The 26,727-nt window shown below is 52.1% G+C and overlaps 13 protein-coding genes across 13 annotated transcripts; 5 read left to right on the top strand and 8 right to left on the bottom strand.

Moving 5' to 3' along the window:
- Positions 1 to 192: 192 nt before the first annotated feature.
- N7458_006331 (Zn(II)2Cys6 transcription factor) lies at positions 193 to 2,040 on the top strand (the record flags this gene model as incomplete). The annotated part of the gene is made up of 4 exons (XM_056909713.1): positions 193 to 320; positions 374 to 1,177; positions 1,231 to 1,437; positions 1,494 to 2,040. 4 exons carry the CDS (start codon positions 193 to 195, stop codon positions 2,038 to 2,040), a joined length of 1,686 nt encoding a protein of 561 aa, XP_056765417.1.
- A 276-nt stretch (positions 2,041 to 2,316) lies between these two features.
- Positions 2,317 to 4,102, bottom strand: N7458_006330 (PEX28-32 family peroxisomal membrane protein; the record flags this gene model as incomplete). The annotated part of the gene is made up of 2 exons (XM_056909712.1): positions 2,317 to 2,901; positions 2,954 to 4,102. The coding sequence occupies 2 exons, from the start codon at positions 4,100 to 4,102 to the stop codon at positions 2,317 to 2,319; spliced, it is 1,734 nt and encodes a 577-aa protein (XP_056765416.1).
- A 778-nt stretch (positions 4,103 to 4,880) lies between these two features.
- N7458_006329 (import motor complex subunit PAM16) lies at positions 4,881 to 5,369 on the top strand (the record flags this gene model as incomplete). Its single annotated transcript, XM_056909711.1, has 2 exons — positions 4,881 to 4,883; positions 4,965 to 5,369. The coding sequence occupies 2 exons, from the start codon at positions 4,881 to 4,883 to the stop codon at positions 5,367 to 5,369; spliced, it is 408 nt and encodes a 135-aa protein (XP_056765415.1).
- A 639-nt stretch (positions 5,370 to 6,008) lies between these two features.
- On the bottom strand, positions 6,009 to 6,218 carry N7458_006328 (uncharacterized protein; the record flags this gene model as incomplete). Its single annotated transcript, XM_056909710.1, has 1 exon — positions 6,009 to 6,218. The coding sequence occupies one exon, from the start codon at positions 6,216 to 6,218 to the stop codon at positions 6,009 to 6,011; it is 210 nt and encodes a 69-aa protein (XP_056765414.1).
- Positions 6,219 to 6,354: 136 nt separating this feature from the next.
- On the top strand, positions 6,355 to 7,791 carry N7458_006327 (D-arabinose 1-dehydrogenase (NAD(P)(+)) ARA2; the record flags this gene model as incomplete). Its single annotated transcript, XM_056909709.1, has 1 exon — positions 6,355 to 7,791. One exon carries the CDS (start codon positions 6,355 to 6,357, stop codon positions 7,789 to 7,791), a length of 1,437 nt encoding a protein of 478 aa, XP_056765413.1.
- A 956-nt stretch (positions 7,792 to 8,747) lies between these two features.
- N7458_006326 (putative topoisomerase family protein TRF4) lies at positions 8,748 to 10,719 on the bottom strand (the record flags this gene model as incomplete). Its single annotated transcript, XM_056909708.1, has 3 exons — positions 8,748 to 9,122; positions 9,185 to 9,872; positions 9,926 to 10,719. The coding sequence occupies 3 exons, from the start codon at positions 10,717 to 10,719 to the stop codon at positions 8,748 to 8,750; spliced, it is 1,857 nt and encodes a 618-aa protein (XP_056765412.1).
- A 305-nt stretch (positions 10,720 to 11,024) lies between these two features.
- Positions 11,025 to 12,095, bottom strand: N7458_006325 (GFA family protein; the record flags this gene model as incomplete). Its single annotated transcript, XM_056909707.1, has 1 exon — positions 11,025 to 12,095. The coding sequence occupies one exon, from the start codon at positions 12,093 to 12,095 to the stop codon at positions 11,025 to 11,027; it is 1,071 nt and encodes a 356-aa protein (XP_056765411.1).
- A 2,407-nt stretch (positions 12,096 to 14,502) lies between these two features.
- N7458_006324 (uncharacterized protein) lies at positions 14,503 to 14,769 on the bottom strand (the record flags this gene model as incomplete). The annotated part of the gene is made up of 1 exon (XM_056909706.1): positions 14,503 to 14,769. One exon carries the CDS (start codon positions 14,767 to 14,769, stop codon positions 14,503 to 14,505), a length of 267 nt encoding a protein of 88 aa, XP_056765410.1.
- Positions 14,770 to 16,819: 2,050 nt separating this feature from the next.
- Positions 16,820 to 18,733, bottom strand: N7458_006323 (uncharacterized protein; the record flags this gene model as incomplete). Its single annotated transcript, XM_056909705.1, has 3 exons — positions 18,626 to 18,733; positions 17,530 to 18,480; positions 16,820 to 17,460 (listed from the first exon to the last, which is right to left on the bottom strand). Exons 1-3 carry the CDS (start codon positions 18,723 to 18,725, stop codon positions 16,820 to 16,822), a joined length of 1,692 nt encoding a protein of 563 aa, XP_056765409.1. The 5' UTR covers positions 18,726 to 18,733.
- A 165-nt stretch (positions 18,734 to 18,898) lies between these two features.
- On the top strand, positions 18,899 to 19,971 carry N7458_006322 (uncharacterized protein; the record flags this gene model as incomplete). Its single annotated transcript, XM_056909704.1, has 3 exons — positions 18,899 to 18,904; positions 19,008 to 19,466; positions 19,537 to 19,971. 3 exons carry the CDS (start codon positions 18,899 to 18,901, stop codon positions 19,969 to 19,971), a joined length of 900 nt encoding a protein of 299 aa, XP_056765408.1.
- Positions 19,972 to 20,434: 463 nt separating this feature from the next.
- N7458_006321 (mitochondrial 54S ribosomal mL50 protein) lies at positions 20,435 to 21,679 on the bottom strand (the record flags this gene model as incomplete). The annotated part of the gene is made up of 3 exons (XM_056909703.1): positions 20,435 to 20,749; positions 20,808 to 21,171; positions 21,285 to 21,679. The coding sequence occupies 3 exons, from the start codon at positions 21,677 to 21,679 to the stop codon at positions 20,435 to 20,437; spliced, it is 1,074 nt and encodes a 357-aa protein (XP_056765407.1).
- An 866-nt stretch (positions 21,680 to 22,545) lies between these two features.
- Positions 22,546 to 23,696, top strand: N7458_006320 (uncharacterized protein; the record flags this gene model as incomplete). Its single annotated transcript, XM_056909702.1, has 4 exons — positions 22,546 to 23,079; positions 23,140 to 23,326; positions 23,378 to 23,497; positions 23,554 to 23,696. The coding sequence occupies 4 exons, from the start codon at positions 22,546 to 22,548 to the stop codon at positions 23,694 to 23,696; spliced, it is 984 nt and encodes a 327-aa protein (XP_056765406.1).
- A 995-nt stretch (positions 23,697 to 24,691) lies between these two features.
- N7458_006319 (thiolase family protein) lies at positions 24,692 to 25,933 on the bottom strand (the record flags this gene model as incomplete). Its single annotated transcript, XM_056909701.1, has 1 exon — positions 24,692 to 25,933. One exon carries the CDS (start codon positions 25,931 to 25,933, stop codon positions 24,692 to 24,694), a length of 1,242 nt encoding a protein of 413 aa, XP_056765405.1.
- Between the last annotated feature and the right edge of the window lie 794 nt (positions 25,934 to 26,727).

Genomic DNA, 26,727 nt, shown 5'->3' with positions numbered 1-26,727 from the left:
ATAATGACTAATCTTAGCGGATATACAGTATCTCCTTTCTCCGAGTATCCACCCATCCTGCTGCTCCGTCAGATATCGCAAGCATCACAGGTCCAGTCACGTGCGACGCCGCGCGAGAGTATCCCAATTGGGGATAGTCGCCTCCGATTTGCTATCAATCGCGGGGAAGTCATCGTGAATGTCGCACACATCATGACTTCCACCGCACTTCCTGCCCAGAAAAAGGGCCGGAGTCGACGTTCAGGTACACCATGGACTCGTGGTGGGTGTATCACTTGTAAATCCCGGCGCAAGGGTGGCTGCGATAGAGCAACCCCCAGGTAAGTGGCCCTCCGATAAGTCCATACGAGAAGAATAAAACTGACAGACCTAGCTGTAACAATTGTCTGAAGCTCGGCCGAGTGTGCGAGGGATATGATGATCTCTGGGTGGCACCACTGGGACCCTCAGCCCCAGTCTTCAAGTCGACTAGAGGTCCGAAGAGACAGAAACTCAATTCATCATCGCCATCGCAGCCACTATCGCCGTCATCATCCCCATCTTCAAGCGATTCCTGGCAGGATGTATGGCAAAATTCACAGCTATCTCCTCAGCCGATTACGCCAGGCTGGTCCATCCCGTCCTCTCCACAAGATCGAGTCAGAGATCTTGATGTGGATGTGGCCAGTCACGAGCAGAACTCAGGCGAACAGGACCGTCTTTCCGTGATCCCGAAACCTAAAGGCTTTTTGAGTCACTTATCCGGCCATGAGGCTCATTATTTGCAATACCATGAAGCCATGGCCTCTCAGCGTCTTGCGAACCTCGAAAGCGAGCACAATCCTCTCCGATCATTCCTCATCCCTCGCGCTATGTCTTCTCCTCTCCTGATGAAGGCAGTATGTGCAATCTCAGCAATGCATCTGTCAAATCGGACAGATAGCCTTGATGCGAAGACCGCGGCGATTGACTTTTATGGTCGAACACTGAGAGGACTACGCACTGTCATGGCGCAGTCTGTAACGGAGATCGTACCGGACGATGCCATCCTGGCCGTGGGCATGATGTGTAAATACGAAGTTGTCCGCGGTAGTGTGCAGCAGTGGGTTGTCCATCTTACCGCGCTGCATCGGCTTATCGCATCGCGTGGTGGACTAGGTTCGATGGAACCCGAGGCAGCACACTTTCTACGGGGATTGTATGTTCTCCGCATGTCAGACATTTTGAGTCCTTACTGACGAATCTTTCCAGATACGTGTATGCGTACAGCATGGGCCGAATCAGCAATCGGAAAAAGATCCTCGGCAGTCTCATCCTAGCTGATACGGACATGGAAGCTCCCAGACTTAGTATCTACCTCGGATTCACGGAAGATATTCTCAAAATATGTGCCTGTGTCGCAGAGCTACCATCACTCCAAGGCGATGATATCTCGCTACGATTATCGATTGCATCTATGTATGTTTCCCTCGTTCCTAACATCACGTACGCACGCCAATACTGACTGGCCACAGAAATGACTCCCTCCTCACCTGGACCCCCTCATCAGCCCGCTTGAACATCCCACAGGACCTCACACAATCCACTCTCATCCGCCTCAAGCTGGTCGCCGAATGTTTCCGCGACGCTGGCTTCATCTACCTACACTCTATCCTCGAACACATGAGTCGGGATACTTCGCCTCCCTGCAATGCCACCCCTCAACCACGAGGTCCCATCACCGAATGGTCAGCTCTAATCACCACGCCTAAACAAATCGCCATTGACCGCCTCCTCTCTCGAATCGAATCCTTCCCGCTAGACGACAACTGCGAATACTCAGCACTTACGTTCCCGTTGTTCATTGCCGGCGCTGAGAGTGACGTTTTCGAGCATAGAGACTTCGTGCTCCAGTCACTGGGTAAATTGCAAGAGAATTTTGGCATAGGCAATACCCTGCGTGCGAAGGATGTCCTTCGTATCCTGTGGGCAAGAAAAGATGCCATTGCCCAAGATCCATCCAAGAACGTGCACTGGATGGATGTTTTGGAGGAACTACAGTGGGAGTTGACTCTTGCATAGCTGTCTCCTTTCCCTGCTTTACGACTATGACCATGACGAACTGTACTTATAAAATCTGTTGTATTATACTTGATTAAAACGCAATGAGATACGTCCGAACAATCCGTAAGCTATCTGCATTTCCCAGGGGTATTTGAAACCATCGAGTAGCCCCGCTCAAAACAACACTGCAAAAAAAAAGGAAACGAGTCCCGAAAATATAGGAGAAGCAAGGAAGTGGATACACTGCAAAAACGGGGGTATGTGCGTAACAGCAAATTCGTATCACAGTCATTGTCAACTCAGAGCCATTTGCACTTCATCACTTAATCCCATCTCTCGTTCAGCACGTTCCGTTCCCCCCGCAGCCCGCGTACTCCACTTATCGTGACGGTCGTGCGAATTAGCCATGTCCTTCTCGCGTGTACTAGCACTATCGCTCGTCGCCAAACTTCCTTCCCGGACACTATACTGCGATGGCTTGCGAGAGCTTTGGATACTAATTGGTCGTGCGGGCGTACCCCGACCGCTTGCATCGCCGGTGGCTTCTGCGAAACTGGCGCCGGTTGTGCGGCCTGCGTCGATGGATGAGCTACCGCTGTTGGAGCGGTCTTTGCTCCCTTCTTTGCTACCGTCTTTGCTGCCGAACCAGCGTCGACGCCGTGTTTTCAAGGTTGTGTGAGGGGAGAGACTGTTGGTCTCGGGGTCAGACTCTTTTTTGTCATTTTCTTGCTCTTTATCTTGTTGTAGAGCTTGGGTGAGGTTGGAGATGGTTTCTGAGGGACCTTCTTGTTGGGTGTCTACCAGCTCGGCATCACGATACCACTTGCGCCGGCGTGTGTATCGGTCCCAACCGTCCTGTCCTCGACGGCCATCGGTCCACTAACATTAGTGAGTATGAATTCCTTGGTCAAAAGTTTAGAGTGAAACGAACCTTGTTGTCATAGTAGATCCATCCCTCACTCGGACCCTTGGAATCCGATTTTCCATTGCCCGAGTTATCACCCCCTTCAATCCGCCACTCACTGCCCTCAACCCAGCGCCATTTAGCATCCCCGGTTTGCACATCGGGCAACTCAAACTTATCCTTGGGTGGGACAGAGTTGAGATGCTCATCGGTCCAGGGCCCACGTTCGGCTGGGAATAGGGAATAGGTCCACCCAATACCGAGCCACCGGCGCTGGTTCTCGTATACCACAAATGTAAACCGCACGCCGGATGAGTTTCCACGTCTCCGAGTTGCAATATTCAAACCCTGTCCCTGGACCGCAGATTTCTGGCTGTTGTTCGGCCCGTCCGCTACGGACAACCCTGTGATCATAGAAACAAGTCGGCGCACAGCTCGCGAGCGCCATAGAATCACGCGCGAGACGCGAGCTGGCCTCGAATGGTAGGTGAGGATGATAGTTCCGACGCACATGACGACGCGCCGGATGGTGATTATGTAGAATGGAGGGAGGGTCAAGATGATCCAAACGGGCGTCACTAAAAGAATGCGAATGAACAGGGCTGTTAGGGCCGGACGGGTGGTTGCTGAGGTAGGTGTCCGCTGGGTAGATAGGAAATCGGTCAAATCGAGCAAAGGTTCAAGAAGAATATGGCACCGTGTTGTAAAAGTGCGCAGCGTCTCCACGATATCGTCCAAACTCTTCTGATGACGGGTAGTATCCGCCGACGCCTTGCGCCGATGCTTCTCGCCCGTTGACGTGGTCGACGACAGAGGCGAATAGCGACGGCCATACATGCCGAGAATCAACCCAACCACGACGAGTATCGGCCCCGCCCGGAGAATAATCGCCTCACTGTACAGAACCACCGTCCAAAAGGTGGCCACGAGCAAGAAGCTCTGCCATGGATCCCCCGTTGTCCATGTAAGAAGACCGACCAGGTTGTTCAGAGGGAGAAGGAAAGGATGCGAGTATGCGAGGGCCCTGGTGATGGCCGGCGGCGTTGCCACCAGCAGGGGAGATTTGCGATGCACAACCACACTAGAACGCTGCCGCGAGGTCAAGGCCGATCCTGCGATCGTGGAGGGGAGAGAAGGCTGCGATCGTGGGGGGTTGGGAGGAGTCGGCCTGGCCATCCTGCGGCTGCGATGCGGGTGCCATGGACATCCACGGAAGATCTTCTACTGGGAGCATGAGCAGGAGCTAGAACAACAGGCTCAGGAGAGGTATGAGGGGGGTGAGAGAGCATACCGAGAGCTGCCATCCAATTATGACGACGTCATAGGGATCGATGTCAGCTCATGAAGCTGGGAGGGCATTTCTTTATATATCGCTGGGAGCCTTAAGCGAGCTGATGAGAGAGGTTCGTCTCGGTCCAAAGAGATGATCTGCGGGGATGATCGGGGGGGGACATGTGACTCTCCGGAGGTACCCAGGCGTGGGTGTGATGCCGAGTAGAAACGGAGGTCCTCTTTTTTTCTATGGTAGAATGTCTGTCTTTTTTTCAGCTCTTCAGGAAGAGATAGACTATAATGATATTATAGTTCTGATTTGCAATATTGAGCAAGCTCAAACTATGCTTCCACTGTACTCTCTATGGGGTTGGCACACAGTCAAGACATACAAACAATCATTCACTCTTTATTGAAAGTCCACTAAAAATCTCATATGGAAAAGATCAAGACTACTAAATTTATTTTCTTCTATATACAATAAAACATCGTGACAGACAAGACCCCAGTCATCGCAAGACCCTTAAAAGGTTGGGGGTTCGGCATCAACCAGCATAGTTGTAGCTTGCAGCTCTCGCCGGCTCCCGACGCTAAAACGCGCCGGCCGAAATTTTCCCTTTCTTCCTCTTTCCACCTCCTTGTGATCATCGCCCTTGGACACCTCCACAACCCCCCCGTCGACATGGTAAGACTCCTCTGATCTTCAATTCTAACTCATCGCATATCCATCGCTCAAGTCAAAATTCTAATTCCCATCCTCCCCCAGGCTCACCGCATCGTCTCCCAAGTCATCGTCACCGGAGCCCGGGTCTTCGGCCGCGCCTTCACCGAAGCCTACAAACAAGCCCAGGCCTCTGGCAAATATGCTGCGCAGAAGAAGGGCGGTGGTAGCGCTTTCACCTCTTCCGGTCTGTCTCTCGACGAGGCCTGCAAGATCCTCAACGTCAAGTCCCCAGCCGGCGGCGAAGCCAGCCTCGAGCATGTTATGGAGCGGTTCAAGAAGTTGTTCGACCTGAACGATCCCCAGAAGGGTGGTAGTTTCTACCTGCAGAGCAAGATTCTGCGAGCACGCGAGCGTATAGAGATGGAGGTTCGCGAGGTGGAGCGCAAAGCCGCCACGGAGAAGGAATTGCGCGAGGGTTGGAATCCCAAGGTCTACAAGGACCAGTGAAGTGGCGGATACCCCGAAGTTGCGAACAACTCTGGATCTGATCGGTCTCGTCTTCACACCCTCTTTTCCTCTGATCGCGCCACGGCGATCATATCTGCTTGTGCGATTGAGCAGAGTCTCTGCGACAACTTTGCGGCGAACACCACCAGGCCGCCGAGTTCCTCTCGTCTTTTTGATTTGGCATAGCACGGCGTTTTTGGGTTCTTGCGGGAAAGAGGTCTTATTCCATTAGAGTGGGGGATTTTTCCTTGATCTCCAGGATCATTGTTTCCTCTTTGGCATGGGGAGCTGTCGCTCTCTTTTCGATGCGATTCCTCAGCCCTTTTAGACCTCCGGGTCTCTCTGTGTATACCATCTGCGTGTCCTTGTTTCCATGAGCCCTCGAAACCCTCCCCCCTTCTCCACTCTGATCTGGACCCGGAAAGGAAAATCTTGTACTATAGCTGTATACTTGCACATGTTTGAATGGCCTACCGATCGATTTTGACTGTTATCCTGGGCATCTGCCATATTGTAGTCTGTCCTGCAGTCTCCCCGTACTGCCGAGTCCAGACTTGCCTTGTTTTTTTGCCACCGCCGGTTCATCATCAATCGTCCAAAGTACCTTTTGACTTCCAGGAACACATCTTGGCCATGATTTCAAGACGCGGTCTTCAAAATCTCACCCGTCATCCTCCATCCGATCCTCCTCCCTGCGGAGATGTCTAGGATAGGCTCATCTGGCCAAAGGGTACCATCGGCCACAGCCATGGCGCCATCGGCAAGCGGAGCCCGGGATAACGTCTCGATTCCGATTTCCTGTTCGATCGCGATTCGATCTCGGGGAGAAGAAAACTTGTTCACCACCATGCTGACCAGGATGAATTGAACCTTCCCCAAAGAAGAATAAATCCTCTTCCTCGCCGTCTCTCCTTCCCTCACTCCCAGATTACCCATCCAACACCACCATCGCATTCTCCCCCACTTCTCCCGACAAAAAAAAACCATGCGGCCCTCCACCCCGCTGTCCGCGGACCTGCCCCCGCTGATAATGGGCACGGCAACATTCAACTCGCAATACAATGCAGACCCCTTCGCCCTCCCAACGACAGAACTCGTCCACCGCGCCCTCTCCCGAGGCATCCGCGCCTTCGATACATCCCCCTATTACGGCCCAGCCGAAGAACTCCTCGGCCGCGCCCTAGCCACCGACTTCGTCCAAACCAACTTCCCCCGCGACTCCTACCGACTCCTCACGAAAGTCGGCCGCGTCGCAGGATCCTCATTCGATTATTCGCCCGCCTGGGTCAAACACAGTGTACACCGCAGTCTGCGCCGTCTGCACACAGACTACCTAGACGTTGTATACTGCCACGATGTGGAATTCGTTTCGCCGGCGGAAGTTCTCGTCGCAGTGAAAGAACTGCGCCGACTCCGCGATGAAGAGGGTATCCTGCGGTACATCGGTATCTCAGGATACCCAGTCGACGTCCTATCATCGCTAGCCGAAATGATCCTCCACGAAACCGGCGAACCACTCGACATCGTCATGTCCTACGCCAACTACACCCTGCAAAATACCCGCCTGCGCTCACTAGCACTACCACGCCTCCTCGCCGCAGGCGTAGACATCGTCCCCAACGCCTCTCCACTCGGCATGGGCCTCCTCCGCCGCGACGGCGTCCCCATCGGATCAATGGGCGATTTCCATCCCGCGCCCAGCGCCCTCCGCACCGCCATCCACGCCGCAGCGCAATGCACCGCCCAAAGCGGCGAGAAACTCGAAGTTGTCGCGATCCGCTTCGCGCTAGAGTCGTGGCTGCGCGTTGGCGCGAAAGCAGGAGCCCTCGGTGCACCGCTTGCTCGGGCCGCGGACGCGGATCCGGGATTCCTGTCTGTGGCTAATATCGGGACGGGTCGGAGGTTGGGCGTTAGTGTGATGGGGGTGAGTAATGTTGCCGAGTTGGATGAGACGTTGCGCGTGTGGCATAGTATTCTGGATGGACTGGAGAGCTGGAACGAAGATGAGGAGGGGTGTGAGTTTGATTTTGAGAATCAGACGTTGGCACCTGATGGTCCCACGCCGGAGGCGGAGGGTAAAACCGACGGCGCGGTTGCGTCTTCGGCCTCGCATGCGCCTAATATTCTCACCCCCTCGGAGGGCCTGATTACTGATCGCGCGTGGTCGCATACCCGCCGCGCAAAGATCTTGCAGTTGGCCAAGGAAGTCCGCGACGTACTTGGTGCCGAATGGGTGGATTATACCTGGGCAAGTCCACCGGCAGACTTTAAGAACACCCTCTCGGACGAACATCTCGCCTCGATGAGGGTGATCACGGAAGAAGAGGCTGTGGGCGAGCTGGCGCTGCCTTCGCCCGCGGAATCTGTGCAGGACGAGCCGATGTTGACGCCGCCGCTGGATGCGGAGGCACAACTGGCATAGAGTGTTATTTTATTAGGGTTATAGAAAGTATTCTTGGCGGGAGGCCTGATGGTCATGCGGGGTTGGTTAACGTGGATTGTAGATATATACCTATCGTTGTCCTTGCGAGTGGTATTTGCGAATAGACAATCGGGACTGCACATAATAAATGCTTGCGTGACGATGATAGAGCACCTGATTCACGCCGTGAATAACCTTTGTATCAAATTAAGACTGACATACCGTTTCAAGTACTAAACTCTTGTGGACCTCTGGCAGTCGCACTTGCTTCAGCCACTCCTCTCCACCAAACAAAAGTCCCAGCCTAAAACCTCCGGTATCCTCTCCAAGAATTTGCATGTAGCACTTCCTTGATGAGAAAGGAGGAAAGGGAAGGGGGCGGGGGAGAGCAACAAGCAGCATTTAAAGCCAGCCAGGGCCGCGGAGGGGCGATCCCATAGATGCTGGGCCAGTTCCATTTCACTAAAGACAAAAACAGTAAATACCTTATCCATGTCCTGCTCGAGCGTTCAGCTGAAGGTACAGATAGGTTCGTCTCGGGATATCAAAGTAAGAGTCGTCAGATCTTCGTCTCCGTTAGGCAGACTTGATACGAGGCAGGAACGAGCCAGCATGTCATGATAGACCAACCGGAAACCGAGTTCATGGCGACACTTTCTTATCCTGGATGTAAGCAGTTAACCCCTTGGGGGGTTGGAACACTCATGCCCCATCGCTGGGCGAGGGGTCAAACAAAAAAAAAACACAGACCTTGGCGCGGAAACGTCAAGGCCACACTAAAAGCAAAATCCGCCCGCCAACACCAATCATCGTAAATGCTTTCCTCCATCTCCTGGCTCCATCGAAAAACTAACAGGGGGGGTATCGTACGCATAACCGACAACAGAAAGAGTACAGATGCAAAAGAACTCGTCGAGGTCATAAAGACTCCGCCAAGGCGGTGCAACGCTTCGTGCTTACGCTCGCACGCCTGGAGCAGAGCGCATGCTTCGAGGCCCGGTGGGAGGAGGAGGGGGAGGGGACTCTCCGACGGGAAGAGGGGGCGGTGGAGGAGGAGGCTGTCGGTACCTCGCAAACTGAGGAGCGGTATCGAAGACATGACGAAGCTGGTGTCTTTGTTCGATGTACTCATCGTAATTGGCGGCGATGATGGCTTCCAAGATACTGGCATCTTGGTTGTTGTCATTCATCCAGTCGACTCGGTCCTTGAGGCTCCAATACGCGTGGCGGAATGCTCTAAAAATCAAAGAGATTTCCTTGGTACCGCCGGAGATGTCGTTGGCGGAATTGTTCGGGTCCTCGATCGATAGACGATCTCTGTTCTCGAAGACCTGTAGAAGCAATGTGATTAAGCGGATGGATTTTCGTGCTTGGATCATGAGAGCAGACTTACCTTGTTGTAATACCCCGGAGGATTCATGCGAATGCCAGTGTTCTCAAAGTTAAAGACCCGCCCATAAAAGTGGAAAAAGTCCAGCAAGAGACTGCCAATGTTACGCTCCTGGTTTCTTGGCATGTGTTGAAGAAGGCTTGTCACAATACAGGTGATTGAGAATCCACCGAGACCACCCGTGGGAACTTCATTCAAGCCTCGAAGAAGCAGGAACTGCTTGATGACAGAAACAATGACGGGCATTGCAGGGTACTGTCCCTTCCACTCTTGGAAAGTTCTATTGGCGAGCAGACCACTATCATTGTCAAAGGACAGATCGACGCGCAGACCAGTCAATCTATCAACCCATTTAAGGATAGGCACTCGCGCACCTGCGATGGCCTCAACGGTGCCATCGACAGCGAGGCCCGAGGTCCTGACGAAGCCCGCAAACGCGTAAACCTGACCCTTTCTTTCACCAAACGCCCGGATACCTGTCTTCATGAAAGAGGTGGAGAGAAGGACGAGATCAATATCGGCAGTGGGAAGATACAATCCGGATGCAAAGGATCCGAATGCGTGAATCTGCACGCCAGAGTAGCGCTTCTGGAACGCTCGCTCGAGCCGATCCACGATATCTTGGCGGACAATCTGCTCAAAATGATGTGGCTTGACCCAGTTGTAGAACGCAAGGATCTCGTTGTGGAGTCTGGGCAGGTGTGAGCGCGGTGACTACGAGCTGCGACGGGAGAATGAGCTTACCTGGTCGCCACATTCAACGGGGTGACTGAGTTTATCCATGGTGTGGGGTTTTGGTCCTCCAGGGGCATCCAATCATCCAGAATCGATGCGTCCATCTTGAACCGTCGCAGTGGCTTTCCAGTCTTTGTGGTCAGCGGCTTGGGCAGGTCATCTCGAGTGCGCTTGCGAGACGCAGCAGCAGACTCTTTTATTTCCATCCCCTTGGGGCCCTTGGGTGCATTCTTAGGTGGTTGGTTCTCCGGCTTGGTATCGTCACCGACTGCGCCGAGTGAGATAAAGTCCACATTGTCGACGACGGCATCGTTCACTTTAGGTTGTGCGGGGGCAGCAGCGAGTCGCGCTTTCCTGATTAGTTTGACCACATCAACGCGCTTGTGTTGACTCTCATCTGGAGGAGGAAGCGAAGTGTAGGGATCAGGGTTGGACCACTTGGGCGCGGGAGGTGCGGGCGCAGGGATCGCTGCGAGTATGGGCTGGGCAGATTCGACGTTACCGTCCAAGGCAACAACACGCTTTTTCCGTGGACGCGCCTCAGACTCAGACTCCTCGTCATCAGAGAGATCCATTTCTGCTTCTTCGCTGTCACTTAGGTCATCGAGGGAAGCGAACTTCGGAGCAGGCTTGGGTCCCGTTTCAGGGAACAGCAGCTCCGGGGTTGCCTCCCTCATACCTCTCAACAATGGCCGTTCTGAGATTGGACGCGGTGGGGGACGAAATGTGAATTCTGGTTTCGAGTTTTGGCCACGAGGGCCTCTGGGAGGGCCATTCCCTCGGAACTGAAATGGAGGAGGCATATCCGAACGCGCACACTCGAGGCTGAGATGTCGGAGACGCGACAAGTGTAAAGAAGGCGAGACTTGGGTACACAGAAGATGATCCAAGATAGGATATATTTATATCGCGGTTGGGAAGGTTCAATCGCGCCCAAGAATAATTCAAAACAAGAGCACTGTGTATAGCAACAGGAAGGCGCACGTCGAATTGATTGGGTTGAAGTTTCCCCGAACGAAAAAAAGAAAGTGCCTACGGCAGAATTCCCACCACAAAAAAGGCGGACAGAAAATGCACCATGATGATTGGCTCTCTAACTACTACAATCTCACTGTTGATGCTGTTTTGCGTATTGCTGCAAGCCCTCCTCCAACATCTTCACCAAATCTTTCTGTACAGCCAGCTCTGCAAAACTAACACGCCCAGTAGCCCAGTCTAACAATTCTTCCGACCTTGCATTCTTTCCTCGAATCAATCCTGCACTTACATCAATCACAGTCGGCCGTCCATCATTATGCCAGAAGACCGTGGCACCACAACGGTCGCAGAACTCCCGATAGACCCCCGGTGAGCTCTTATATTGTCTCATCGTGCCATGACCGAATGTCAGAAGCGATCCATCTGCATTGAAAATGTTGGATTTCGGGATAAAGGCCCAGACTTGGACGGGAAAGCCACTGTGCAGTCGACAGGAAGCACAGACACAGGTTCCAGCTAGATATCTGGTGTTTCCTTTTCGCAGGAACCATTTCACATCGGCTGTGTTGTCCAGATCAGCATATCCTGAGTTGAAAGGGATCAACAGATCAGACCACTGGGACCAGGCCTGAGTGGAAGATTCATCTGGGGGCGTGATGAAGAATTCAACGCCTCCACAGTGGCATCGTGCCTGCACCTTGTTTGGGCCCTGCAAACTGTCCAAAGATTCTGGTAGTATATGGGATACAGAATCGCGTTGCTGTGCAGAAGGTTCGCCTGAAAGTGCCTCCAATCTGCAGCTTATGTCTGTGGATGGCCATTCGGGGAGATATGCACTCAGTCCACCATCACCCGTGTCACTGGCTTTCCAGTGCTGGATGGAGTGAACTGCTGGGGTATCTTCTGCTACTAATACCCCAGAGGCAACTAAATATCGGCCACTGGGTTTGGACTGGGCGAAGACATGAGCTCCACAGGCTCTACAGAAGAAGCGGCTCACATGCGGAGATTCCTGATACTCCTGGAGAGTATCTAAGCCAGGTGGCTTATCCTGCAGAAGATAATATGATGAGCAGAGTAGGCCTGTCACTTCCCGACAGCTGTGGCAGTGGCATAGCTGCAGCTGAGTGTGGTCACTGGTAGGGTCCAACAGGATGGACAGTGCCTTATCTCCACAAAGACAGGTAACCGAGGTAGCCATTGTAGTGGGTATTGCTGTGCAGTCAGCTCTGACAAAGACGATGCTGCGTTGATCGGAAGCCGGTTGAAGTATCCAGTACGGTCAAGAGCCTTGCAGACAGATTGTGTGTTGACTGTGTCACATAAGCTCTGGTAGTTAGTAATCGTGCGTCAGATAAATGTGCTCAGGCGGGGTAACCAGTGCAGAAATGTGCTCGTAGTTGCAACATGGGCCCTCTCAATGGCTCCTTGGGGGGCCACACAGGCCCAGTTAAGGCCAGCAACTTGGAGGGACTCCAGGTAAGACTGGCCAGTTCCCAACCTGGGAAGTCACGGGGCGGGCCGCCGTCTATAAGAGTTGTCGGAGCCCAAGAACATTCCCCCACCACCATCACCCATCACTCCACCACTTTCCTCCCTCCACAACTCCCACTACTACCACCAACCCAAGCCCTTTCAGCTCTTTCAAAAAAGAACCACTCTCAAATCAAAATGGGTAAGTCCACCACATCTGACCTACTACATCGGTCCTCAGTCAGCACCCTGCGCCTTCTATACCCGGGCGAGCATGGCCCTATCGCCATGGCTCATAGCGGGGTCATGGGCGGGGTTTCCATCAACCCCTCGTATTCCCGAGGCCACTTCAGCCTTCAATATCGCTGACGATTAATCCAGGTCCCGACCACACTTGCAGCTGCGGTGCCTCGTGCCAGTGCCCTGCCGGCGCTTGCCAGTGCCCCGTAAGTGATATATCCCCGTCTCTCCATCTTTATCGCATCCTGTTATCAAATCGTACTGTTGACTAACCAACCCTCCCCTGCTTTTCTTTCCTGGGTACAGAAGTAAACCAACCACTTCCACCACCAAGCGGTGCTTGCAGAGTACCAACGGGAATCATCAATCTCGTTAGCTGGTTTAGCTCTTTCCGATCGAGGTGCAGCTCGGGAGATATGCTGGTTGGATGATGTAACACATCAGCTGGATCGGAGCTGGAGGATGCAATTCTGAGGTTTCCGTTCCATTGCTCTTTTGCTTTTTTTTTCGCAGGAAAGATCAAGAAAATCAAACAAGTTGATCGACTGAGGTCAATATTGGCTATCTGCGGTTTCTGAGATACTTTTATTCCTCTTGTTTAGGTACCTTGGGGGCACTTGAACCGATCTTTGGGTCAGTAGAGTCAGTGGGGTGGCACTCTTGTGCAGTAGACGGCAGAGGCGGCATCCACGATCAAAGTAGAGCCTGCCACGATGATATTGCATCTGTATATGACCGACCCTTGCCCATAGCTGCGGGTAGCACCCAGATGATCCCGATCCCGGTATGTAATAATAGCTTCGATGATGATGATGTTCGTCACTGAAAGGTGAATGTCGATTTCAGCAAAATCGAAGTTTAAAAATAGTTCATGTCTGTTCCATAGGCATTCTCTGACTGAACTCAAGGCGTGAGATTTCGTTCCTGGAGAAACTCGAACCATGAAGAAGCCATCCAAAAGGAGTCACAGATTAAACATTAGGAAAGTGGAACTTCTTATATCAAGGCAAAACAAGGACCACTCTGGAGTATACTCTCCTCCGGGCCCTGGGCCGGTCATATCATCGCGATAGCCATGGATGAACCTTAAGCCCTGGGAAAACATCTATGACACTGAGAAAGCTACTTGCTTAAAGCCTTTTCAAGTATACCCAAGTAGGTATAGCCTCTTCTCTGTAGACCAATAGACCACTCCTTAGGTTTCAGAGCCTTGTTTTGACGGCCTTATAAACAGTCTTCCCAAAAGATACTCATCCTTTACTATCAGAAGTTGCGAGCCGTATTCTAGGTATGGTACAGGCATGCCGGTGACGGCCCTAATGCCTTCCTACTGTCGCATCACACGCGATAAAAACCAACCCTGATCCAGGACAACAACGCATCGGAGCTAATAGTCTGGGCGTGGAATCTGATCACCCTGGAACGAATTATAATCATTCAGCCTGCATATTCAGAGGGTCCGTGGTACACACAGGGTATGATATGCTCCGGTAGGTTCGAGCTATCATGCAGCTGGAGTCCACTTTGGCCACCCAAGTCTGGGCACCTTGCCCTGCTTGTAGTAGGAGTAAATCCAAGTACTACTGTAATGTTTTATGTACAGTTTGGGAGTCACGAGTTGGAGATCTATTCTGCATTAGGGAGTGGGTCAAATGCCCAACTCCGATCTTGGACCTGTGCGTTTGCACTTGGGTCCCGGTGAACACGGCCATCTTCCAAGCTCGAGTTATCAGATCTCAGCCAATCCGAGCTAGGCATACTGCTGAAATTAAACATTTGTCTACGTACATTTATGCATCTGATCCCGTTATACCCGATATTCCTCCCGTCACTCAGTAATATCCACCTTGCGTGTTATATCTAGTATTGATATACACCCTCTGATCTAGTAGCGATTAACCCTCGATAAACGAGACAACCCGCTCAAGATCCGAGCAAACCCATAGTTGAATATGCGACTCCACCTCAGCGGATTGAAACGACATGCACATCAAAATCCAGGACGCAGCACCCTGCCAATAGCGCTTCGCTGCCCCTCCTCCAAGGTCCTCAATCTGCCCCAAAACACCCGCACCCTCATAGGCTGCCACGACAAAATCTGCACCGCTCCTGGCGCCGAAAATAATTTCCTTCTGGAATACCCTTTCCCAGATGCCTGTCATGGATGCATCCTGCTACTGCTATGTACATGGCTGCGTACAATACGGAGTACATATGGATGTATGACTGTATCGACGAGGTAAATCAGGCCCGTTCCGAGGAGTGGATCTGGCGAACTCCAGCACGGAAAAAAGGCAGACCGAGTAGGGCTTCCGAAATATGGTTTCTGTCACTGTGGCATGACTAGTAGTAGTCCCTGTAGACCGGCTGAATTTCAGGCGAAGAATAGTAGTCTTAGGTGGGTGGTATGGTATGTTCAACGGATGTATACCTCTTCGTTCTCGATGGATATCGAGAAACTTCTTCTCACGGTTCACCAACGAAGAGAAACCCCGAGATGCCGATAAAGCCACGTAGCGCCATAAGGTAAGACCGGAGAACAACCTAGGTGTCAAAATACCTACCCGATATATCTCACTCCAGTAAGCTCCATCCACTTAGGCTGGTAAACAACGCATGCAGCGGGCCCACGCCCCACGAGTATGCCCTACCAAATAGCGCCGCTGGTATACTTCTCCTGTGCAGTGGAGGATAGGGAGAGGTCAATTACTACCTATTCTTCCGATCGGGGATAGCCACATACCCAGGTACGGTACCCAGGGCTCACGAAACAAACCAAACCCAGCCTGCCACAAAAGCCCACATCACCATCATCATCCACATAAACCTTACCACTCCGAGCATCGCCAGCATCGCAGATCTGCACCACGGCCCAGTCCGAAATCCGCAAGAAACCAGATCGGGACATACGCGCATACGGGCATACCACTGTAGTCTATAGGTAATGTACTGCTAGATTCCTTCCCCACCTTGCAGGCTCCGGCATACAGGCCTCGTCTAATGGTTGGACTCACCTAGCAAAAGAAACACCGTTACTGGGCACGGCGTCAGAGCTTGCCCTGTTGGTCGGGGCGGGTAGCGCGTGAGAAAAAGAGGGTGGAGATTGTCGGAGCTGGGAGGGGCAGAGCGTTATAGTTGCATGGGTCTTGGGTGCATTTGACTCGACCACGCGATGCTGATGGGGTTTGGGTTTTTTTTCCTGCTAGAGTGGGTGTTCTGATAGGATAGGGAGTGGCCAAGCATGGCAAGATATGCTACATCCGGAAAAGAAAATTGGAAAATCGGATGATGGCTGGTTACTTACTTGCTGTATACGTCAATAGCAGAAGAGGGGAAAGCAGCGAGAGGCTCGTGGGAGGAACCCTTTCCTCGAGGTATAAAATCAGCTTGTCATCCCCTTCGTAGAACTCCCTCGCTTTGATAGTCATCCAAGTCAGAACTACTTGAACAGAATCAACTATTCCTTTCGTGGTCTAATCCCATCACCAACAAACTAAAGTCACCATGTCTCCCTGCTCTTGCTCCTCCTGCTCCTGCAGCAACGACTGCAACGGCTGCTCTTGCTCTACCTGCGGTGTAAGCGTCCCTATCCTTTCAACTTCTACCACGACGCCTTGAAATGTTCTGATTTTGGTTCTACCAGCACTAAGCCAGCTCGTACGCCCGCGCCGCCGCCCTTCTCCAACACGCCGACGCATACTAGACCCGGTATCCCGCTGCTGTCGAATTAGTATAGCTTCGGAACTGGGAACTCCTCCTGTTAAGGGTGTGTCGAGTCGCCGTCGAAATGCCTGCCTGTTTGTACATTCTGGGTGGGAACGTTGGGGCTCTTGGGATGGGGTAGGGTTTCAGTCTTTTTGTTGCTGTACCCGAGTGTACGTCTGTGTCTCTATCGCTTCATGCCATGCGAGTATATATGAATTTCAATATGCATTGCCTTGCAATATAAAGTAAACGGTTGCTCTTTTGGTAGAGTGTAGATAGTGGGATGGATCGCTCCCTTCAAAGGAAAGCTGGGAAGCGTGGGTGTTATCTACAGTCCATTATCAGAGATGGCTTGGATGAGAAAACAATTCGCTTGAATTTACTTGGAAACCTCTAGGTGTACGCTGACAAGCACATAAACTCCAGGTATGGAGTATGCGGAAACTGAACAGAGAAAATAGACCAGTAGGCCTGGACGGAGTGCCAAATGATATATCAGAATCAACATCATAGCTCATCCTTCGAGCGAGGAGCATTGCCATCCTCGTCGCCACCAGGACAAACTGCCGGGGTAGTCACAAGCATGGAATAGACACACTTCTCATCTTCGGCCGTTTTCAAGATCTCATTCTCCTCACCACACTCCAGGACAACCTTGGTAGACCGGTTAGGTCCGTTCCAGCAGTGCTGGCCGCGGTCATACTCGATCGCAACCTTCTCAATCGAAACAATCTCGCCAGCCTCGTTGAGCTCCTCAACGACCGTGGAGCTGATTCGAGAGAACTTGCCCATGGAAGTGGAGGAGCCGCCTTTCTTGGATTTCTGCTTCGTATCTTCCAGGAAACAGTGCTCGTAGGTATACTCGCCTGCGTCCTTGGAGATGCATTGGCCCTTGAGGGCACGGAGAATACCTGCAGGGCCATAATCCTTCTCGAGATCGGCCCGTTGGTCGCGGAGCTTGTTCTTCAAGTCTCTCAGGGTGTCTTCCTGGGACTTGAGAGCGTCGCGCGCCTGGGTCACGGCCTTGGATTCTGAAGGAGAGTCCCCTTCGGGCTTGGCCAAGATGCCGCTGGATTCCAAGAAGGACCTTAAAGAGAGAACCTTGCCTTCAATGAACTCGACAAGAGATGGGGGAGATAAGCTGCAAGCTTGTATACTGTATTCCTGATTAGCTCACATACCTCGGCAAACCTAGGATACCAAGGTTTGAAACTCACCCAAGTCAGAGTCATTGCAGCCATCCTCTTCGTTCTCCCAGTGCTCCCAGTTGATTCCCGAGTCCTCACCATCAGCCTTGGCAATCTCATCCAAGTCACGGTCCCGCGCTTGATTGGCAATTTCTGTCTTTTCACGGGCGGCATAATCCTCCCAGCTGCGCACAGCACGCTTGACACCCTCATCGTTAAAGTTAGGGTTGTATTCAATCTTGAACTTGGACAGGACCTCCTCGAGTTCCTTCAACCGCGATTGAGTCTCGTCTCTCTGCTGACGAACCTCCAGCAGAGCCTCGCGAAGCTCATCAACTCGAGTCTTTGCGATACCTGCAAGAGCATTGATTTTGCCCTTGCCCTTGCCACTGGTCCGGACAACCTTGCGCTCCGCCTCCTCGACAGTCTTCAGTTCGGCTTCGAGAGCCTCCGCTTTAACCTCGGCACCCTTGATCTCGGCCTCCAGGAGGAGGACGTGGTCCTCAATTTCCTTCTGCTGACGCCCAGCATCCACCAGGAGAGCCTTCTTCTTCTTCAGCGCAGCAGTCATGGACTTTTGGCGCTGCTCTTCCTGCTTCCGCCATTGTTTGCCAATCTCCTTGCAGCGGTCCTCGCACTTGGTACCTCCGACGCGAGCCCATTCGTCACTTCCGTCACAGCATTGCTCATAATCACAAATTCCGTCGTTGACGCGCTGGAACGGCACGAATGATGGCCGGTGGCCCTTGTTTTTACAGTAGAATCCAGGCAATGCGGCCTCAATTTCTCCCTCGCTGTTTCCAAGCCGATCCGCGACCGTTAGGGGAGAGTTGTGTGAGAGATGCGAGCAAGCTGAAGTGCCGGGCTCGTCACTGCCATCCGGACAATCGCAGAAGTCATCGTTGACGGCGGAGAAGGGGATCTGGACGGAGGGATTCGAGATACAAGTGAACGTGTTTGAATCCTGATAGTACTTGGCAACTTTTAAGCCACATAATTAGTATAATGAAAGACTATCAATTGCAAGACAAAACCATTGATGTGTCATCACAGTCGTTGTCTGCCAGCTGTGGACACCTCATTGTCCGGGGGTGGGGATAACCAGCAGGGAATAAAAGTCACTCACATTCTGGGGCCACACCCCGAGGACGAGCAGTTTTGTCGCTGCTAGCTCGGGCTCCAGACCCGGCCACAGCCAGCAGAAGTAGCGACTGAGGAAGTCTCATGATTGAGGCATTGAGCTGGGGAGTGCGGAGAGAGCTTCCGGCCAGCTGTTGACATCCATGGATGCGGGATCTAATCGGACGCTGAGTCAGCGCGCTATCCTTAGTTATCGGGGGTGGTGGCAATAATCTGATCATCTGCGACACCATCTTCAACCAAGCAGCCAAGATGGGTAATGACGGTGGAAGGTGAGTTCTTACATTTCCTGACTGGCCCTATCACTCTTCAAGCATGTCGTACTGATTCAATCTTCCCCTTCAGCATCCCAACCCGCCGCGAGCTAGTCCGCGAAGCCGCACGCGCGCCCCACCACAGCGCAAATCAAAGAAGCCCAGCGCGAACAGCAAGAGCATAGCTGGACGACATGCCCCCTCTCACACAAGGCCTTAGCACGGCCGGTAGTCTCAGACAGTGTCGGAAATTTATACAATAAAGATGCTGTCCTACAGTTCTTACTCCCCGGCGACGATGGCGAGGGCATCAGCTCCAAGTCCGATTGCGAGGAGGTTCTGTGTGGACGGGTGAAAGGTCTACGCGATGTTGTCGAGCTGCATTTCGAAATCGACACCGAGCTTAGTGAGCACCCTTCGGATCGTGCTAATGCGCACCGCCATCAGCGCCGCGAGGGCTGGATCTGCCCGATTACTGCGAAGCCGTTAGGTCCTAGCGTGAAGTCGGTCTACCTGGTGCCGTGTGGGCATGTCTTCGCTGAGGAGGCTATCCGGCAGTTGAAGGGGGGACAAGTGTCTACAGGTGAGTAACTTGATACGCCTCTATAAATGTACCCGGCAGATATCTAACAAGTTTCTCTAGTGCAACGAGTCCTACACCGAGGACAATATCATCCCAATTCTCCCAACGAAAGAAGCCGATAAAGAGCGCCTCATGGCCCGAGGCGCCAAGCTCGCTGAGCAAGGTCTCACCCACTCCCTCAAGAAAGCCCCCGGGTCTAAAAAGCGCAAGAAGCATGCTACGGAAAGCTCGACGGATGTTCCCAGTACGGCCGTCGCCACTGGAACTACTGCTTCAGTCTCGAAATCAAATGGCGCGAGCAATGGTATTAAGAACTCTGCGACAGCCTCGCTCACTGCTCGTGTGCTGAACGAGGAAAATGAGAAAAAGAAGAAGCGAAAGATGATGGGTCATAACGAGAATATTGAAAGTTTGTACACGAAGGATAAAAAGGATGGTGCAAAGGCGGACTTTATGACTCGTGGATTCTCCATTCCCACTTCGGCGCGGAGATAGTCAAGTCTCTGGGAGGATTCTTGTTGATTGGTTTTGGGTGTTCATTTTGTGAATGTTTGGAGTTTATGGAGCAGCTTGTTACTTGGTTTTTTCCCTTCTAGCGGATGATGCCATCCCATGATAACCACGACGCATGCTCATATCTAACCCTGTACAATTCAAAGTTCATTCGTCTGAGAATTTTGGCTCTCTTTCCCACATCAATTATATAATATGGTAAATATTGTAGAATGACTTCTAGAATCCAATCACCTGGTTTGAGCAATAAATCCACAATGCAATTGAAAGTGCTTCTAGTATACACGAAAAATGTCTTGCTATCAAAACAAAGTGTCCCAAGTATATGAGCCACAAAGGAACCACGTCCCAGTTCCATTCCTCCACATCTTTACACAGGCCAGACACCCACGGCTGAAAGAATCATCATCGCGAATAGCGTCGTCCTATCCCTCCATCGGCGTCATCATTTCTCAAAACGGAATCCAGGATTGCTTGCACCACGAATGTTCAGCCCTCTGCGGTAGAACTCGGAGACAATAGCCTTCTTCCGGCCATGGTCCTCGTCGACCTGGCTCTTCGTCAGACGCTTCGGACTGAATTTGATGTTGGCCGGGAGCTGTCCGGCCGCAGCCTTCTTCCCGAAAACCTTGGTAACCTGAATAGGCTTCTCCTTCAGTTGAATCGACATTCCGGAGATGATTTCGCCAACGGTCCAGGATGAGGTGATAGCCTTGTCCGAGATGCGGCGACCGAGAAGCTGGGACAGTCGCTTGATGAACTGTAGAGGGTTGGGGTTAGCGAATTGCCTTCATATCTGTGAGAGAAGGGAGATGTACGGCAAACTTGACTTCTGGGTCGGCGAGCGACAGCGCGTGGTGTGTATCCTCCTTGCTAGGCTTGTCGGTGACCAGGCTTTCCGACGGCTCAACCTTGACTGTGGACTCTCCACCAATCTGGTTGAACACGAAAAGGAGCGCTTCCATGCTCTGTTGGCTCGAGAATCGGAGAGCACTGTTCCACTGCTGAGGGTTTGATCCATCGACATAGCAAGAGTCGAGCATCTGCAGGATTTGGGGGTTGTGCCGGGGAACATCGCAGCTGCTGGTCAAGGGCTTGCCCAGCATGCTCAGCAAACACAGTTCCACGGTGGTTTGGTGAAGAGCGTAAGGGATGGATCGGGACCTCACATCGGAGCCGTACCTGCAGTTGTGAATTGGTTAGATAAATTGAATTCGTGAATGTGATCAGGGGATCACGGGCTCCGGCAACGCGTTGATCCCTTAGATTGAGGTCCAAAACGAGGAATTACGTACGGAGCATATTTATCAGCCTTGCGTGTGCCCTCCTGAGTCCATTTGTCCTTCTGCAGGTAACCAATGGCCTCCAGCCCATCCCAGTTCTTTGCTTGCTCGTAATCCTCCGTTGGCAGAACCTCTGATTTGTCCGTCTCTGGCTTGGCCAGTCCATGCTCGGGCTCAACACCACGCGCAAGTTGCGACTCGCCAGTATATGGGTCTGCAGGGCCAGGCGGCTTCTCTGTGTTCCAGAGCTTGCGGCGGGTGCGCTCGAGGAAGGACGGGGAATCGGAGGATGCGTAGCGGCGGAATTGGCGGGTGATGGGGGAAACAGCTCGTGGTGCGACTTCCTGTCTGCAGTTTGAGCAGACATATAATGCCTCCCGGAAGGGGAGACGCAGGGCAGGTCGCATTGTGGTGGTGTGCTGCTGAGGATTTGAATGTACGGCAACTTTTGCGCGGCGAGGCAAATCTTTGGACATGTATCACGTGACCTTTACCTGTGAGAACGCGAGAGACCCTCTGTACCTTTCTTCCTCCTTTCACAGAAAACTTTGGCAATATGTGGAGTAATCCGGCTTGTTGAAAAATCCCAAGGCTACGGAAGAAGGTCAAAGGGTATCCAGGAGCAATGGGATACTGGGAGGTCCCTTCGGTCGCTTCATGGCCAGAAAAACTGCTTTAGTCAGTGCTTAGATCGACACGACGTCCATGGATACGTAAGATAAAGCGGAAACCATAGAGTTGAAGACTTTTTCTGCCTGTTAGGGATTCTGAATCTAATTTGATCTTTACATAAATTTGGCACTTCAAGACTGGAGCGACTGATCTAATTTCATGGCTTCCCTTATGTCGATTCGAGCAGACGTCGTCATCAGTATATTCGGCTTCCCTCGATCAATCTATAACCACAGTGAAGCACGTCAAGTGAGTTCTAGTGAGAATTGATGACCTACAAATATGTATTGGGAGCATTTTCGACGGGCTTAAACGGTCATTAAGTCTTAACCCCGCACAGTCATCTTCGGACTGCCTGCTTTGCGAATGTTTCCGGGTGTTCCGAATAGCCTCGCAGCCACCGCCCAGCCCCAGGCAAGGGGCGGAACGTCGCGTATTGGGAAAGAACACGGGAATTTGCCTGTGCCACAGACCTAATCATCAGAGAAACTGACTAGTCAAAAATTATATAAAGGTAGCTCTCCCATCTCACATTTATTCTGATTTAACTTCTGCTCTCTACCCGCCAATTCGCATTTCAGCACCACTCGCATCTTCGATAATGCCGTACGACACCAACACAACAGCCACAGAGCTAGTCCCCGATTATGCACCTCTCATTGAAGGAAAAACTATTCTTGTTACGGGGGTCTCTCCAGGATCACTAGGCAGCTCCTACATCCAATGCATCGCGAAAGCTAAGCCAGCATGCCTGATACTTGCTGGCCGGAGTGCCAATAAACTTGCAAAATGCGCCGAAGACATTCTCGCCACAGACCCCAATATCGAGATCAAGATTCTTGAGATTGATCTGAGCTCATTGAATAGTGCGCGCAAGGCTGCAGACCAAGTCAATGGCTGGGAGGACGTTCCTTCCATCGACGTACTGGTCAACAATGCCGGTATCATGGCGGTGGAATATCAGCTCTCGGCGGATGGATTCGAGTCACATTTTGCTACGAATCATCTGGGGCCATTTCTGTTCACGAATCTGATCATGAAGAAGATCCTTAAATCCGCGAGTCCCCGGGTAGTCATGGTTTCCAGTGATGGACACAGACTGAGTCCGATTAGGTTTTACGATTATAACTTTGATGTACGTTGGGATAGGATTTTTTTCCTATTTCCGAGACTTGGCGCTGATATTTGCTCATAGGGCGGCAAAACATACAACAAATGGACTGGTTACGGACAATCCAAGACTGCTAATATGTTGATGGCGCTGTCGCTGGCGAAGAAACTTGGCGTCAAGTATAACCTGCAAGCGTTTTCTCTGCACCCTGGTGCAATCTTGACAAATTTGAGTTCCCATCTGGATTGGAGCACTGACATGGACGGGCTTTGTAAGTGGTTGCACAATCTTGAGATAGATCAACTTTACTAACTCTGGATAGTGTCTGTCTACCGACAACTTGGTGAAAAACAGGGCTGGGAGGATCAAGGCTTTACCCTCAAAAATCTCGATCGGGGTACCGCAACACATATCTATGCTTCATTTGACCCTTCTCTTAAAGGTGTGTCATATTTGAACTGTTAGTGAAACTTCAAAAAGCTAATTCGAAATCCACAGCACATAACGGGGCGCATCTGGTCGACTCGCATATGGCGGATCCAATGGTGGATATCGTAAAGCCATGGGCCACAAATGACCTCGAAGCGGAAAAGCTTTGGGTGCTCAGCGAGAAACTGGTTGGCCAGGAATTTCCGTACTAGCGGCTGAACGGCGCTGGGGAGTCGCCGGGAGGTCTTCCTCCCGAACCCGTTCATATATGGCTGGAAGAAGACCAGCGTATCGTCTGGCCTCCCGGGAGGCGGTCAAAAGCGAGTTGGTGCAATCCATAGGAATTCATAGAGCTATTCCAATTATAGAAAACTTAATATCCAAAGCTTGAAATGTCCTCATGGCGAGTTCACATTCTTCGGCACGAACGGCACGACAAGATCATTGCAAGGATCGTGGGCCGCTAGTTGAGATGAGGAACTTGGCACGCTCTAACGCGGTAGAATCCTAGTAAGGAACTTCAATGATCGACAGGGTTTGGGCAGTTCAGTCCAGACCCTTTTCATGGAGATTAGAAATTAGCGCAAAACCTTGAATGGAAAGTAGAAGAAAAGATCTTTTGTGATACAAGAAGGTAGTAAGCAAGAGAATATAAGCAGTAAAGCATCCAGGGAGGTAATGGATATACCTCGTCAACAGACATCAACGGGGAGAATCATAGACTTGTATCATAAATAAGGATTTCCCTTAACATTTGATGAGAAGTAAGAGCAACCGTGTTTGCTGGTAAGGTAGTGGTACATCAGCAATAAGATTCAAGTGAGTTGAGTATCAGCCTTCAGTATTATATCAATAACCCAGTCAGATATAGCTTGGACCAGGGTCTGACACGGAGCTATTTGAGGCGCTTCAGGCCTGTAAATAACGTAGCTTCTGCAGCCATTGAATGCGACTTACGATCAATCAGTCGAAGTATGTGGGGTTGCTATCCGTGCGAATAGATTATGAAGATGGTCGAGAAGTCATGGGTGACCTTGAGGTTCAGAGATAGATAGTATTCTATACCATGCGATTAAAGACAGCCGGAGGAAGGTTGAAAATCAATCATTGTACGCGAAACGTATATACACATGCATCGCTCATATCATACTATAACATAGAAAAACAAAGTAATAAAGATGAAACCCCAGAACCAAAACGGCTTTTTTTACTCGCGAACAAACATACCGGCCATACCCATGCCAGTACCAATGCACATGCTGACCACACCAATATCCTGGCCGCTGCGCTCCAGCTCAGGCAGCAGATCAGCCAGCTGGCGGGCACCGGTAGCACCGAGAGGGTGACCGATAGCAATAGCACCACCGTTGGGATTGACCTTGGCCTGGTCAATTCCCAACTTACGGATACTGTACAGAGCCTGGGAAGCGAAAGCCTCGTTGATCTCCCAAACACCGACGTCCTCGACCTTCAGGCCAGTGGTCTCGAGCAGCTTGGGGATCGCAACGGCGGGACCAACACCCATCTCGTCGGGGGCGCAGCCTGCAATGGCGGTAGCGACCCAGCGCCCCTTGATGGAGCCGGACAGACCAAGCTCCTCGGCGGTGGAACGGCGCATCAGCAGAGCCGCGGCAGCACCGTCACTGACCTGCGAACTGTTACCGGCTGTGCTGGCGCCGTCGGCCGAGAAAGCAGGCTTGAGAGAGGCCATTTTCTCGACGGAGATGTTGTGGCGGATACCGTCGTCCTGGGCCACGGTGATCTCCTCGGGGGCAGCGTCGGGGTGCTCGGCGGAGAAAGACTTGGTCGTGACGGGGACGATCTCACTGTCAAAGCGGCCAGCCTTCTGGGCGGCAGACGCCTTGTGGTGCGACTCAGCGGCGAAAGTGTCTTGGTCAGCGCGGGAGATGCCGTAGCGCGAAGCGACGTTCTCGGAGGTAATACCCATGGGCATGATGCAGTCCCGTGCGTCCTTGGAGTAGGAGTCCTTCAGCTCGGGCCAGAGGACAGTGGGGATAGCGCGAGAGCCGTAGTTGCGAGTCATGGACTCCATACCACCACCGACACCGACGTTGATGGCCCCAGCACGGATGCCGTAAGAGACGGCGGTGATTGCGGCCAGACCGGACGAGCACTGGCGGTTGATCGTGTTGAAAGGCACCGAGTAAGGGAACCCGGCGTGGATCTGGGCCATACGGCCGGCCTTGGCGCCACCGAGCTCCTGCAGCACGGAACCGATGGTGACATCGTCGATCAGGGCCGGGTCGAGATTGGGGCTGGCCTTCAATGTGGCGCGAAGGACATGGGAGAGCAGTTCCTCCGGGTAGGCATCCTTGAAGCCGCCCTTCTTAGCGCGGGTGACGGGAGTTCGCAGAGACGACAGAATGACAATGTCGTTGGGCGTCTTCTGGAGCACCTGCTTGAGGCCACGGGGGATAGGCGAGGCCATGATTGCGAGTGAGTTTCTCGAGGGTTCGGAGAAATTTGTAGATATCGCCGAGCTGGCTGGGGTCTACTCGGTGGATTCTCGGCGGCGATTGCAATTGCGATGCTGTCGGCTGTCTGAAGGATGGATCTGGACTCGATCTGTACACTGTATACAATGACCGGGAGGATGAGAATGAGAGAAGAAAGAAAGAATCCAAAAAGACTAAAAGCAATTGCAAGCAACCCAAAATTCCCCAATCCTCTCCGCGGCAAGCGGATCTTAAAGGGAAATGCCGGGAGCAACCCCGGGTTTCGGATGTCGAGCCAGTTGGCCACTCCCGTCGTTCCTCTGGCGGAGGGCCCGGCATGGAATCTCGGTTAAGGGCTCTGCCGCAGGAGAATCAATAGAGTAGAGCAACTCGATGGGTCACTATACAGACCTATTTACAATATTATCAGACGAAAACACCTAGAAGATGAATATCATCCACAAATTATTGTCACTGATCTTAAAAGTCGCCTTCTAGAAGAAACAGTAGTATCCGACCAGTTTGCATCTCCCGTCTTTCCCCCACTGCGAGCCGACTCGGCTGCTTATGTCAGCTTCGGATCGGGAACTCGGGACCCAAGCCGAAGTGGTCGGGTCAATGTCAGTGTTATTGCTGAGACTGGAAGAAGATCTTGGGGCATTTGATAGCAGGAATTTCTAGATTTGATACTACTCCATAGAGATGTCCATCCTGTAGGCCCAAAACGGTAGGCTGTTGATCAGTGGGGGAGATATCTCAAAGGGCCAAGAAAGTGGATAAAGTCACG

Source organism: Penicillium daleae, assembly GCF_028827525.1.
Source record: "Penicillium daleae strain IBT 16125 chromosome Unknown utg000006l_segment0_segment0, whole genome shotgun sequence".
In the NCBI taxonomy this organism is placed as follows: Eukaryota; Fungi; Ascomycota; class Eurotiomycetes; order Eurotiales; family Aspergillaceae; genus Penicillium; species Penicillium daleae.
The sequence above is the reverse complement of the archived record's forward strand: the minus strand, read 5'-3'. Positions and strand labels throughout refer to the sequence as shown.